At 35.6% G+C, this 14,471-nt stretch overlaps 2 protein-coding genes across 2 annotated transcripts; one reads left to right on the plus strand and one right to left on the minus strand.

Moving 5' to 3' along the window:
• Positions 1-188: 188 nt before the first annotated feature.
• LOC134856698 (uncharacterized) lies at positions 189-8,562 on the minus strand. Its single transcript, XM_063872968.1, has 2 exons — positions 8,398-8,562; positions 189-477 (listed from the first exon to the last, which is right to left on the minus strand). Exons 1-2 carry the CDS (start codon positions 8,508-8,510, stop codon positions 270-272), a joined length of 321 nt encoding a protein of 106 aa, XP_063729038.1. The 5' UTR covers positions 8,511-8,562; the 3' UTR covers positions 189-269.
• Positions 8,563-9,293: 731 nt separating this feature from the next.
• On the plus strand, positions 9,294-10,414 carry LOC134856157 (uncharacterized). Its single transcript, XM_063872525.1, has 2 exons — positions 9,294-9,488; positions 9,596-10,414. The coding sequence occupies exons 1-2, from the start codon at positions 9,432-9,434 to the stop codon at positions 10,280-10,282; spliced, it is 744 nt and encodes a 247-aa protein (XP_063728595.1). The 5' UTR covers positions 9,294-9,431; the 3' UTR covers positions 10,283-10,414.
• The last annotated feature ends 4,057 nt before the right edge of the window (positions 10,415-14,471 follow it).

Consider the following 14,471-nt stretch of genomic DNA (forward strand, 5'->3'; position numbering starts at 1 on the left):
TCGTTTGATTTTTACAACATATTTCAAGCGGAACCGACTAACCACGAAATACTTTTGGGGTACTCAAAGTAGCGAGGAAATAGTACACGCTAAGCCACAGCTTTATGGAGTTATTTATCGAAACAAAAAAAAATCAGTCACAAGGCGTTTGCAATTTGCTAGGTTTTCTAAAATAAAAACGAGTTGTAACAAAATCAGTTTAAAAGGCCATCGAAAAACAAAACTCATGTATATTAAATTGCAGTTAGCTGTGTATTTATCGTTTTATTTTATAGTTTTAGGAAGTTATTGTACCAATCTCTCTCCTTCTGACTGACATTCCAGCTTACGAAGTCTCTGTCTTTGAGGTTGATGCGGAGGATTTTGTTCTCGATGAGGTATTCGTTGAACTTGTAGAAGTTGGCCAAGGACGTGGGGTACATTCGATGCCATTTCTTTCTGCACTTTTCACTCACAAATGGCTGAAATAAATTGCCCCTAAAACAAAGGATTTTAATCTATAGATTGAAATATTATTTACCTAAGCTTCCCTATGGTGATTATATTAACCTATAAACGTTTTTCTTTATTTACACTTCATTTAACTAAAATTAACTTTTGCATGAATCAAACAATTTTCAAATCCAAATCCATGGATTTACCAATCTTTTTTGCAGTCAAAAACTGCTTTATTGGATTTCGAACCACTTAAAATGAACTTATAACTCATGAACTTATAACTAAATAAAAGACTCAAAAATAATCTATGGGGCAGTTACAGTTATCCGAAAATGAAATATTACAAAAACATTGTATTTTGAGTTTCTATAGCATCATTTCTATTGAATAGCTTTAAAAACCTGTGACCTGTTTAAAAGGAACAAAAAATCTTTACTTAACAGCAAAAAATCCAACTTCTATGCTAAGACCGTTCCGAGAAGGTAACTAACCCTCATCAACTGAAATTTCTCGGCAAAGCTTTTTTTTGGAAGTTTTTTTCCCGAAAGAAAAAAATTGAAAAGAAACAAAAACTTATTCTCAAGTAATAAAACAAAACCAGCATTTGCGTGAAAATAAACAGACATAAACTCGAAGTAAAGTCCCTGAATTCGATTATTGTAACAAAAAACAAAGGCAAAATTTGACTCAGTATCATTAAAAACCCTTAAATTTTTGGCACTATTACACAATTTTTCATGTTCGGTGTACCCTTAAAGCTCTTTAAATTCAAGAATATTTTCTATTTGACCATTTTTCAGTAAATTATGAATTATATTAATTGAATTCGATTATTCAAATTAAAAGTCAGGCTTCTTTTTTCCATCCGGTGTCACTTGTGTTATTGGAGAGCGTAGTTTGAATTCGATTTAGCAAACAAATTTGAAGTGAACTTAGAAGGTAATCAAACGTCGGACCTCCTAAAAACAAAAAACATCAACTTATAAAACTATTCAGCCGGAACTTATCAGAACACTTATAAGCCAACATGACGCCTGCGTGCCGATGAGGGGCGCGTCAGCACTGAGAAATCCAACAATTTTAAAATAAAACAAGACTGCTCGTATCAGGGCGAAACCCTGAATGTTCCGACTGCCTTTTAAGGTTTTATGGAGCAGTAATAACATTCAAAAAGTTAAATGTAATAAAACTAAAAAAAAATTTTGAATTTTTTTATGAAAATCATCCCCCCCACACGCCATTTAAAGTACAAAAAGATAGATTTAGCTCCTTGTAACAAATCAATTATGGCAAATAAGCTTCTTTCAACCAATTTGGAACGATTTTAAGACGGATTAACTCTCCGCTTACGCGTTAATAGCGCGAAATATATCGCGCGTTAATTGTCCCAAATTGGCCAAAATGGCAATCTTTAAATTCCCATAACTTTACGAAAAATGATCACAGGTGAAATATCTTTTCAAATTTGAGCTCAAGACAACAATACCTTTTGAATGATATAAAAAAATGCCATCAAAATTGGCTTGTTAAAAATTTGTCTGAAGAAAAAAAACCCACCCCGAGCACAAATATTCCGTTACTTTCGTATCGATAGTCGGAACAAAAAATACATTTGATTGCGTCCAACATTTGATTGCGTAATTATTTGGTTGCTTTGGGTCAAAACCGAATACTAGTTTGTTAACTGCTAAACAAGCGCAAAACACGAGTACACGATTGCTGTGCAAGTAGAACAGAAAGCTCGAGTTACAAGGAAAAACTTTTAAATCAAATTTGCTCCTCTTGTTGTGAGGGGCGTGATCATAGGCAAAACTAACGCTGATAAATTTTAGTAGAAAAAAGATAATCAACTACAGTTGTCTTCAAAAAAGAAAAGTAACAAAAAAATAAATCGAATGAAAAAAAGACTCCGACAAAAAAACAACTGCCGAAAGTTTGAATTTGAAAGAAAAATTGCAGTTTTTATTGACAATAAAGCGCTAATCGCAGCTTGAAAAACGTGCTGTCCTGGATAAAAACTTGAATTTTCGTAGCTCAAATAACCAATTCTTGTCTAATTCAAATTACTCACTAGCTCCAAGCGCTCAAAATTAGACTAAAAGCGAAAAATTAAACCAATTTTTCTCGACACTAAGTAATTTTTTTTTACAAAAACGACCTAAACGGCTTTAATAGTATACATCGCTTCGCGTATTCTAAAAACCTAATACACTTCAAATTTCTATGGCTTTGCTTGCTATGCGTTTGCAGTATTCGGCAAAAAGTACGAAAAAGTCGAAAAGGAGACGAAACAGTTTGGGAAGTTTTATGAGCGGCAATAGAGTTTCACTCATTGTAACCTTGGGGTCAGAATAACTAGAACTCATAAACTCTTAAAAACGTGACGTAAAAAGACTTGCATAACCCTTTGTAGAGGAAAATTCTAGCAATCTAGTAGAAAAAAGTAGTGCAATGTGTTTGAATAATTACTTAAAATAACATAGTCAAGTTTTATTTCGCGTGATTGGACGAAGGGAGGAAAATTATCGGCATAAGACTGAAGTTTGACTTCTGGAGGGGGAGTTGGGTGCATCATCTACGTAACAATTAAAGGACAAGTTTGAAGTTTAAAAAAATTGATAGCAAATGGTGCCAGATGTTTGAAGTATACCGTGCAAAGCACGTCTGGGCACATTGCTTTTGATCGTTTAGCTGCTTTGAAAGCCTTTTCTGTTTCTCACGGGATCACTTTGATATTTCCTTGTTATTCCTTGTATTTACGGTTTCGGAGCTTCGTTTTTTGAGTGTGAAAAGCAACGACCGGGAGAATTCCTCTCCATTCTTCTTTTTTTTTGCCTTTTTTTCATCAAATATTGGTTTGGGTTTTTAACATAGGGTTTAAGGGGTTCTCTAGTCTGATTTTAAAAAACTCTTGTGCTAGTTTTTTTAGTCTTTCCACCTTAAAGATAGTAAAAAGATGAAGAGCTTGAGTTGCTAAACGGTAAACAAATTTGAGTTTAACGCTTAAAGAGGTGAAGCCAGAGTCAGTTATATCTGGAAATAAAGAGACGCCTCTCTTATTCGCTATAGTTGAATAGGGGAGATGGGATTGGGCATTTGCTTCTCTCATCTCAATAGCACTGTCTTCCGCGAGCGGCTGAGTAGAAGAAGCCTTATGGGCAGCAACTACTCGGGGGAATGTGAAAATTTGTGAAGCGGAGGCTTTGGCTGTCGGCTATTTTTTCAAAACACTGCGCCTCTAAAACACCATTTTCCACTCTTTGCAATTCTTCGTAGAGAAGGTAGTTGTGTAAGGCCATAAGTACTCCATATCCCTCTCGAGGACGGTCCTTTCTGAAAAAAGTATAATTTGAGCCAAACGAGGGACTACGGATTTTTTGGAAAGTGTGGTCTCCTGAAAAACCGCGATGTATATTTCGTATCCACACAAAGTTGCTGCAACTTCGGGTGCTTTCTTTGATATTCCAGGACAGTTCATACGGAAAAAATTCAGACTCTATGTAGACTTGGATGTGTTACCGAAGGAATATGGTAAGGGCGGGCGAATGGTACAAAAAGTAGAATGCGCTGTATGGTTTTGACAGCTTGTGTTTGGATCGTTCGGGGGATTCGCTACTCGGGTGGAGAACTTAGTAGTCTTGGGGTGTTTTGGGCCTTTTAGGCGTATCGCTGGCAGGATATTTTTGTTCATATAAAAAGGACAAAACTTTTAAATCAAATTTGCTCCTCTTGTTGTGAGGGGCGTGACCATAGGCAAAACTAACGCTGATAAATTTTAGTAGAAAAAAGATAATCAACTACAGTTGTCTTCAAAAATGAAAAGTAACAAAAAAATAAATCGAATGAAAAAAAGACTCCGACAAAAAAACAACTGCCGAAAGTTTAAATTTGAAAGAAAAATTGCAGTTTTTATTGACAATAAAGCGCTAATCGCAGCTTGAAAAACGTGCTGTCCTGGATAAAAACTTGAATTTTCGTAGCTCAAATAACCAATTCTTGTCTAATTCAAATTACTCACTAGCTCCAAGCGCTCAAAATTAGACTAAAAGCGAAAAATTAAACCAATTTTTCTCGACACTAAGTAATTTTTTTTTACAAAAACGACCTAAACGGCTTTAATAGTATACATCGCTTCGCGTATTCTAAAAACCTAATACACTTCAAATTTCTATGGCTTTGCTTGCTATGCGTTTGCAGTATTCGGCAAAAAGTATGAAAAAGTCGAAAAGGAGACGAACCAGTTTGGGAAGTTTTATGAGCGGCAATAGAGTTTCACTCATTGTAACCTTGGGGTCAGAATAACTAGAACTCATAAACTCTTAAAAACGTGACGTCAAAAGACTTGCATAACCCTTTGTAGAGGAAAATTCTAGCAATCTAGTAGAAAAAAGTAGTGCAATTTGTTTGAATAATTACTTAAAATAACATAGTCAAGTTTTATTTCGCGTGATTGGACGAAGGGAGGAAAATTATCGGCATAAGACTGAAGTTTGACTTCTGGAGGGGGAGTTGGGTGCATCATCTACGTAACAATTAAAGGACAAGTTTGAAGTTTAAAAAAATTGATGGCAAATGGTGCCAGATGTTTGAAGTATACCGTGCAAAGCACGTCTGGGCACATTGCTTTTGATCGTTTCGCTGCTTTGAAAGCCTTTTCTGTTTCTCACGGGATCACTTTGATATTTCCTTGTTATTCCTTGTATTTACGGTTTCGGAGCTTCGTTTTTTGAGTGTGAAAAGCAACGACCGGGAGAATTCCTCTCCATTCTTCTTTTTTTTTGCCTTTTTTTCATCAAATATTGGTTTGGGTTTTTAACATAGGGTTTAAGGGGTTCTCTAGTCTGATTTTAAAAAACTCTTGTGCTAGTTTTTTTAGTCTTTCCACCTTAAAGATAGTAAAAAGATGAAGAGCTTGAGTTGCTAAACGGTAAACAAATTTGAGTTTAACGCTTAAAGAGGTGAAGCCAGAGTCAGTTATATCTGGAAATAAAGAGACGCCTCTCTTATTCGCTATAGTTGAATAGGGGAGATGGGATTGGGCATTTGCTTCTCTCATCTCAATAGCACTGTCTTCCGCGAGCGGCTGAGTAGAAGAAGCCTTATGGGCAGCAACTACTCGGGGGAATGTGAAAATTTGTGAAGCGGAGGCTTTGGCTGTCGGCTATTTTTTCAAAACACTGCGCCTCTAAAACACCATTTTCCACTCTTTGCAATTCTTCGTAGAGAAGGTAGTTGTGTAAGGCCATAAGTACTCCATATCCCTCTCGAGGACGGTCCTTTCTGAAAAAAGTATAATTTGAGCCAAACGAGGGACTACGGATTTTTTGGAAAGTGTGGTCTCCTGAAAAACCGCGATGTATATTTCGTATCCACACAAAGTTGCTGCAACTTCGGGTGCTTTCTTTGATATTCCAGGACAGTTCATACGGAAAAAATTCAGACTCTATGTAGACTTGGATGTGTTACCGAAGGAATATGGTAAGGGCGGGCGAATGGTACAAAAAGTAGAATGCGCTGTATGGTTTTGACAGCTTGTGTTTGGATCGTTCGGGGGATTCGCTACTCGGGTGGAGAACTTAGTAGTCTTGGGGTGTTTTGGGCCTTTTAGGCGTATCGCTGGCAGGATATTTTTGTTCGTATAAAAAGGACAGTAACTATATCTTGGGGTGTTGTTTGAGGTTTGCGAGTCCACGGCACTTTAGGTAGATCCAACCGCCTATGTAACATCTAACACTTGCTGGAATGCAGGAGATATTTGTGTTACAAGGAGGGCAGATATACGGGCCTGGTTTCGGGTTAAAGCCGCCACGTAAAATGAGTACAAGTATTGAAAGACGGAGAGAACAGCCGACGTTGGACGCCCCGCCACCAAAAACACGTTTTGAGCATGCTTCTTAGGCTCCCAAAGACGGGAGGGGTTTCGGTGTCATTTGCGGCAACTAATGTCGCGCGTCGGGTCTACCACGCAAAGGCGGCACAATAAGACACATTTATGAGACAAAAAGGTAGTTCAAAAAATCGTTTACCGCCTCAAAATAACTTTGAGACACATCCATAAAGGCTTGTTTAGACTTTTTTCGAAGACAATGCCTGAATATTTCTGCTCGTATCGTTTTTTTTTCTCCTGACCAATTTCAAAAATTTAGCTAGCAGATGTTTTTTTTTCATTTTTTTAAATTACCTGAAAGATAAGGCTGTCCTGAGCTCAAATTTAAAAACATCTTTCACCTGTGACTATTTTTCCTAAGTTATGGGGGTTTAAAGATTGCCAATTTGCGACAATTAACGCGGGACATTTTTCGTGCTAATAAACTGAAAGCGGCGATTTAATCCTCCTTGGAAATTGTTCCAAAATGAATTGAGGCATGCTATCCATTCTGACTTATAAGTTAATATTTGTTAAAAATATCACTTTGTATTTCAAATAAATTGTAGACTGTTTTTCCAAAATTTTCTGAAAAAAAATAGATTTTTCCAATTGTTTATTTAAAAAATTTCATCATTTTCTTTTAACCTGAAAAACAAAAAGAGACGTTGAATGGGATTCGAAATATTCAGGGCGTCATCTTCATAAGCGCAAACACTTGCGGAAACCCGATCAGAGCAGCTCTATCAATTGAAATAAGAAGTAGAAGTAAGCTTCGAATAAGCAACAACTCGGCTACGAGTAGGACTCGAATCTGCGAGCTACTGCAATCCAGAGATTTTGAGTCTCACGCACTATCCACTCAGCCATGCAAATTTAACAACCGACGAACACTAGTCACGAATAAAGCAGCTACATATGCTAATAAATTGGCAATGCGATTCAGCATAAGTGGAACCAATTACAAATAGACTCACATTTTTCGTAATTCGACAATTCGCTAGAAAAGACAACTCGCATTAAAAGACAACGGGTTGCGAGCTTGCCAACAGAGGGTAAGACATTATACAAAATTTTGATCCGGTTATCGCGGCAAGGCGGCGGCGCGCGAGTAGGGCTCCCACCTGCTATCTCAAACCGAGAATATAAAGTTTTCAATTAATTAGATTCAAAAACTTGCTTTCCTTAAATTTTGCGAGTTGTCTTTTTTTGCGCGTTGTCGCGTTACCCAATTTTGCAGGCAATAATAATTTGGATTATAACAATCTGAGGGCATCCACACTATCTTTGCAGGTAATTAATCTGAATGCATAAAGCCACATTATGCCATATGTCTAAATTCTGCATTTTAAAAACTGCGAGATACATTGCGTTAGAAAACTTCTGAAATCGCGTTTTCGTTAGTGTTATGTTTTTTGAAACAAATCACTTTTTTTCGGTTGATTTGATGAATTTAAATTGCACCAACAGTGTTAACTTATTACTAGTCGAATGTCAAAGCTTACGCTAAGAAAAAGCTGTAAAGTGGCACCAATATTTGCGACTTAGGTGGAAAAAAGAAGGTTCGTACCAATACACTCGCTTTGCAAGTGTAATGAAGACATTATCATAAGGAAGTTCAAAAATCATGAAACGCTTTAGCAATTGCAAAGCTAGATATATCGTTTTCAAAAAACTCCATATACTTGAAAACATAAATAGAACTTGAAAATTATGAGCCAGCATTGAAAATTACGACTAAACTCTTGAATAAAACCACACATAATTTACGAACAATTGATCTCGAATTCTAAAATTCCAACTCGTAGGACTACGCTCCAGTACTAAATAATCTGTTAGATAACCATCATTTCCTTCAAGTTATCTGCATTGGGAGCGAAGACTGAAAAGCAATGCTTAAATATTTGACTTCAACTTGGGTAAAAGTGACACCTCATCACTGCGAAAACAACCTTTCCATTGAGATTATTGGTTGCACTTCTAAATAATTATTTTATCAGAACTTGATTGTAAAAAAGGCATATGGATGTGTGAATAAACGTCGAACATTGAAAAACGTTTCTTTTCCGGAAGTTATTTATGATGAAGCTTACATTGCGAACACTCCCACTGCAGATAGTCCATAGATGATGAACTTCGAGGTGCCTCCTCGGACTCCCACGAGATCGAACCGCTTCCGAGGACGAGGCAGAGGAGCTTCGGACATACCCTAATCAGTCTCTTAGTTCAGTTTAGACTCTCTATGTCAACATTTCAAAAGCACTGAAATAGACCAGATTTGAGATTAAAAAGCTAAAATTAAAAAAATGTTAGTAGTTTAAACAAACTAGAAATAATTTTTCCAGCTTGGGTAGATCACTTTTCATTACTATCGATATGCCCCCCATTCCCCACAAAACATAAATACCCCATAATTCAACTTTACCAACGTAAAATTTTGTCTGAAGCTATGAGCTGTCTTTGTTTGAAGTTTCTGTGTTCTGCCCGACAGATTATCTTACGATGCTTGTCTGGAACTCAATAGCTTCAAAGACAGATTTTGGGCGTTAATTACTACCTATAAGCCCATAGCTCAAGTATCCGATCTCTAACATTATCAATCGTTGAATTGTTGGACGGTACAGACCCAATGAAGCTATTTTAAACATTTCAACTACCAATTTTTCAATTAAACAAAAGTCATCGCATACTTAATTGGGATTAAAACAAAGCCTTTTCCTCTTATCTACTTGAACTGGAACTCTATAATCCAATTTGAAGCGGTTTGTCTCAATTCCAAATGTTCGCTCTTTTAATCTTTCGAACAAAAATTGGGTGAAAATGATGCACAAGCAACCCAGAAACAAAAGATCTGAGGTGTCAGCGCTAATTTGAACGGTGCATTGCCTTCAAAGCGTGTTAATTGCACGCACGCGTTTTTTAAAAACCTTATTTATGGACGACTTTCATTTTCACACCATTTCGAATAGTTTTTCTCGCGCAAGCCAGTTTTTAATTTGTACATTGTCTGCCAAAAGAGCAACTTAAATTTAGATTTTCATCCACGCTTAAATCTCGTCCAAATAATTTCGTGGTTTTAAACTATTTGAACCGTTGCCATTTTGGAACTTCTATCACGCCTAATCTCATGAAGCTCACTTACTGCACATTCTTGACATCCCAGGCAGTTTCGGACGAGTTTTCGGTCAGTACCAGTTACTCAATCTGTCTATACAATTAATTATTAAGCATAATCAAAGGTTCATAATTTCGTAAATTGAACTGCATTAAATACCTGCTTCTCTGTTTCAGAATATGTACTTCCATACCGGTGTCCTTGCTCAAAGCCTTTCCAGTGTCCTTTCAGAAGACGAGTTAGACGGAAACGACTCGAAATGGCAAACTGAAGACGACGAGGTTTTCCATGTTCCCGAGAACGAACTAATTGCTCCACGACTACCAAGCCCATGTCGCGTTGTCGGGGACAAATCGATCTTGGAGAAACAAAAGGCGCGTGCTTATCAAGAGGAGCAGCATCGGAAACCGAGTACTTCCAAAAGCACGAGTAACTCACCTAAACTGAAAGGTACATTCTGCCTTTCGCCCGACAAGAGCATTCCCTGGGCAATCAATGAGAAGTCGCTGATCGTGCCAGTAAGCAACGACAAGTTGCAGTTCATTCGCAACCCGGATAAATTCAAAACCGAGATGTGCAAAGCTTTCAAGAAAGGTACTTGTACTTTTGGAGAAGGATGTCAATTCGCACATGGCATCAACGAACTACGTCCTGTTAAACTTCACAGCAAGTACAAAACTGTCAAGTGCAAAAACTTCGCGGCTAGTGGAACTTGTGTTCACGGGAATAATTGTGCCTTCATTCATAACGAAAACGATCAGAAGGAAAAGTTGCACTCCATTGGAATGGTGAGTCTTTCCAGAATAGCGGAGAAGGAGATCAAATATTGGAGTACGCGCGGGATAACCCTCAAGAGTGTCTAAAAAGGTGTAGCCAAAAGTGAAAACTTTTATAAATCTTTATTTATTTGAGCCATAGGACTCAACTATTTCTATCTTTTAGTTTGGATTTGTCTGTTCTGTGCTCTTTAAATAGTCTAAATAATACTGTGTTAATCCGTGAAATCTAAATTGTTCTATTGTCATTTTAAAAATTGACATTTCCTCATTGAACCAGTTCGTTTTAAAGAAGTCACGCCAAAAGATTCATTTTAGGTAACCATAACCATCCAAATACAGCAATTTTGAGCACTTCAAAACTTTCATAATTGATCAGTCGGATAATTTTTTACAGCTGCGCAAAAATTATAAACGGGCGAAGACAACAATGCTTCATTGGAAGTATCTTTTGAACAAAAAATCTCGTATCTGCTCTAATCTGTTAGTTACGGCGTAACTATCATTATAAACCAGGTTCGTTGAAATGCGAAAAAAAACAGACAAATAACATTGTTATTCCGACCGTCACCTGTTTGGAATAATTGGCATATGGAAATAATTATTGGGCGCCCTCTGGGCATTTTTTAAGTACTCTAATGCCCAGAGGGTTCTCGAAAACTAATTGAAGCCAAATAAACTACTGGCAATAAGTTGCACAAACTTTTCTAATTACTAGCAGCCAGCATTCACTAATTTTTTAAATGACTGATAGCTAGCCAACTAATACAAATCAAATTCACTAATTTCGGGAAATGGATGTACCATGATCCAACACCCAAAAATTTGAGACGTGCAATTTAATTTAGTTTTTTTTTTGTTTATTCCCATAACTTTAAACTATTAAGCAGCTTCCTTGTGGGCTTCCTTAACTAAATACCTTATAAACATTGAAATCTAGTCGTGTTATGCTCTTAAGTTTTCATAGCCGGAATTACTGCGAAATACATTGCATTAATTTTAAGTCATCCTATCACATAATTATAACAATTAGTTCATTGATAGACTAAAAATCTGCTTGGCCAGTTTTTCCTAAACTTTGCTGACCAAAAACAAGTGATCGTTCGCACACATTCTATTTGATCCGACCATTGAAATGGAACGGAACTTTGCATTCGGGTGTTTTAGTTTGAAAAAAAAAACTAAAACACCCGAATGCAAAGTTCCTCCCCACGTTCAATGGTCGGAACAACAAGGCTGAGATGCATGATTGTTATTAAATTGACATGCTGACTAATTTAAGTATTTCATATTCATTTGATCTTCATACTTTACCTCGTTAAACAAAGCGTTGCGCTATAAAAAAAAATGCTCATGTAAAATGAGAGTAAGAAAGAAATATAAATTCCGCAATTTCTTCGATAGTCGTAAGGAACGTCAACATTTTACAGCCAATTGTGTGTAGTAGGGTTTCTACAATGAGAGTGAAGTTCATCAAAATGGATTTTCCCCAATTATACAGCTCTCAAATAGAACAAGTTTTAAATCGTTCCTTACAAACCCGAGACGGCCTCCATACACCAAAAGTGCTTACTACTCAACTCCATACAATTCCTATTCAAATCCATAATATTCAATTCCAAGTGTATGGGCAAGATGCGTATCATATAGTTTCCATTTATGAAAAAATTTTCAAAACTTTTTTCCATAAATAGTTCTGATCATAAAAATTTTAAGAAAGAACCTTAAATTGGCAGAAAAAGCAGTCGGTGTTGATAAACTTCAAAAAATTTGGTAGCAACACCATTTGAACGGTTTTTGGAAAAACCGCTTATCATACAATTTACATATTAGGAAATTATATGATGTCGCCAGCAAAAAATGCCTATCATATAATTATTTCGAAGTAATTTCATAACTTATCATAAGTAAATATCATAAGTTATTTCGAAATTGCCCAACTAAAATTTTTGTTTTATATCAACCGCAAAACAAATTTTTTATTCAAAATCATTTTAATTTCAACGCAAAACAATCAGATACCCCAAATAAACCTCAGAAAGGATCGAGTGTTATATATTACAGCACCGTCAGTCGTGACTCGAACGACATCGAAAAAGTCCAAAAGTTATCCACATGTCGAGAAAAACCGGTTAGAAATTTTTGAATTTTGAGTCAAGTTTTGAGCAATTCAAACTTCGAACGTAAAAATTTCGAATCCAATTTCGTTTCTTATAGGAAAAATGATCATTTAGGCTAGGAATAGTTTTACTAAGCAAAAACTAATTTTGGAAGCTACATTTGGCGCTTTCCTGTCAATAAAAATTGCCTAAAAGAAATTTATAAATTATTGGAAAAAAAATAGAATAAGTTTGTTTGGAGACCACTGTTGTCAACTAAATGATACAATTTTGAGAAAAAAACCTAATTTTTGTAGTTTTTTTTTCACGGCAATCGGGTTATCCTTGATTTCTAATGAAAATGACACAGATTATTGAGCTTTTTTAATAGTAATTATGCTAGAACTGTAAAAAAGCCCTACTGGAAAGTTGATACACGGAAGGATACCAAAAAATGATGCTTTGTCATTTATCGCCTTTTGAATTTCAGAAATTGCCTATTTTGTAATTGACACTATTTGTAACTAACCTTCGTTACGAAAACTGATCAATCTATTTATTCAGCAGTGGAATCTTTACAATCCTATTTCAGACTTCCAAATAAAGCTAGATTTCCCCCTTTCACTTATTTTGCTATAGGAGAGGGTAACCTGCCTCCCATTTGGTAATTAAATTGAAAGTTAACTTAAAAATGATCGATTTATTGTTGAAAAACAGAACGAACCATAACAACTAAATCACCGAAAATTTACTTTATACATTTAATTTTTAAATTACTTTTTAAAACGAAAATAAGATTCAACTTTTAAAATTTGGTTCGTTGAAAAACATTTCTGAAAAGCGAGCATAAAAAACTGAGTGGGTACGAACTTTAAATTACCCTAAGAATTCAAAACCAAGTTTTAAATAAAAGCATGTTTTAATTGTCAAGCTTTTCCTGAGAACAAAAAACAGCGTGGCCTAAATAGATGACAACCACTTTGTTCAGATTAATAAAATTCCCAGTGTTCGAAATTGAAAAGATGTTTTATTTTTCGGAAGATCTAAAAATAAGAAATAGGATCGCAGACAAGACCCAAGTTTTTTTTGCCGATTTTGGCATGAATAACCTAAAAAAAAGACGGAATTTTATCGCATTTTATTCCTGTAACAGGACTAATAAATTTTAATATTTTTTTGTTCAATTATTCTATTGACACAAAAAACTTTGTAGCGACTTAACTTCTATGGGTCCCGAACTCACTGAGGGCTGCAAATTGCCTTCAGTGATTTCGGGATGATCGCAAAATCCATTGTTGTAATTTATTCAAAGTTACGCAAAATCCAGGACAACTTTTCGATAAAATTTAATAATTAAAAATTTTATCATTAATATGCAATACATACTTTCATAGGAATTCGACAAGCTAGTCGACAGAAAATGAGTCAAGAACCAATAAGTGGAAAAAATGTTTGAAAAAACTAAAACATCATCATCTACAAAAAACTTACAATTTTATTGGATTGAAGTTCAAAAAGTTTCAACTTTCAAGTTTCAAGGAAAAAAACTGGCTGAAGTAAATACATAGAATTTCAAGACGAATCTATTAACTCAATTTGAGACAACTGCGAACTGGATCAATCCACTTTCAAAACAAGAGACCGTTCACGCTTTATTGTGCTATTCCACGTTCGTATTTGGAGAGCGCGATTTACCAAACTTTTAGCAAATAATTTTGAATTGAATTCAAAATGTGCATATAAAGCAAAGCGCATTAATAAATGCATAAATATTTATGATTACACATTTATAGTTATTAGAGCATTTTTAAACTTGTTCCTGAAAAAAAACGAAGAGAAAATTAACCATGGCCTATATAAGAGTTTTCACTACGTTCAGCGTTCAAAACGTTTAAAACTCAAGTATTTATGTCCCTCTGTAAGCACGCATACTCATATGATTTTTTTTGTCACTCTTCTTCAGTTGACACATTACGAGGCGAGTAAGCCGATATTACATAACACGAATTTTCCTGATCGAAACATACCTTTTCCGCAAAAACGATATAAACAAGTAACCTAAGCCAATTAGAAGATGGTAATTTATAAAAGACACGAACAAACCAAAGCGACTTTCTGTTATTTTTGAAGGTTTAAGCAAAAAGACAAATCGGATACAAGTTCGAAAGAGCACTGCA

Source organism: Symsagittifera roscoffensis, chromosome 1 (genome assembly GCF_963678635.1).
Source record: "Symsagittifera roscoffensis chromosome 1, txSymRosc1.1, whole genome shotgun sequence".
Taxonomy (NCBI): domain Eukaryota; kingdom Metazoa; phylum Xenacoelomorpha; order Acoela; family Convolutidae; genus Symsagittifera; species Symsagittifera roscoffensis.

Coding starts and splice junctions, on each gene's coding strand:
- LOC134856698 (XM_063872968.1), bottom strand. CDS start 8,510: ATGTCCGAAGCTCCTCTGCCTCGTCCTCGGAAGCGGTTCGATCTCGTG. Junction 478..8,397: donor GCAGTGGGAGTGTTCGCAAT/GTAAGCTTCATC, acceptor CCTTTGTTTTAG/GGGCAATTTATTTCAGCCAT.
- LOC134856157 (XM_063872525.1), top strand. CDS start 9,432: ATGAAGCTCACTTACTGCACATTCTTGACATCCCAGGCAGTTTCGGAC. Junction 9,489..9,595: donor CAGTTTCGGACGAGTTTTCG/GTCAGTACCAGT, acceptor TCTCTGTTTCAG/AATATGTACTTCCATACCGG.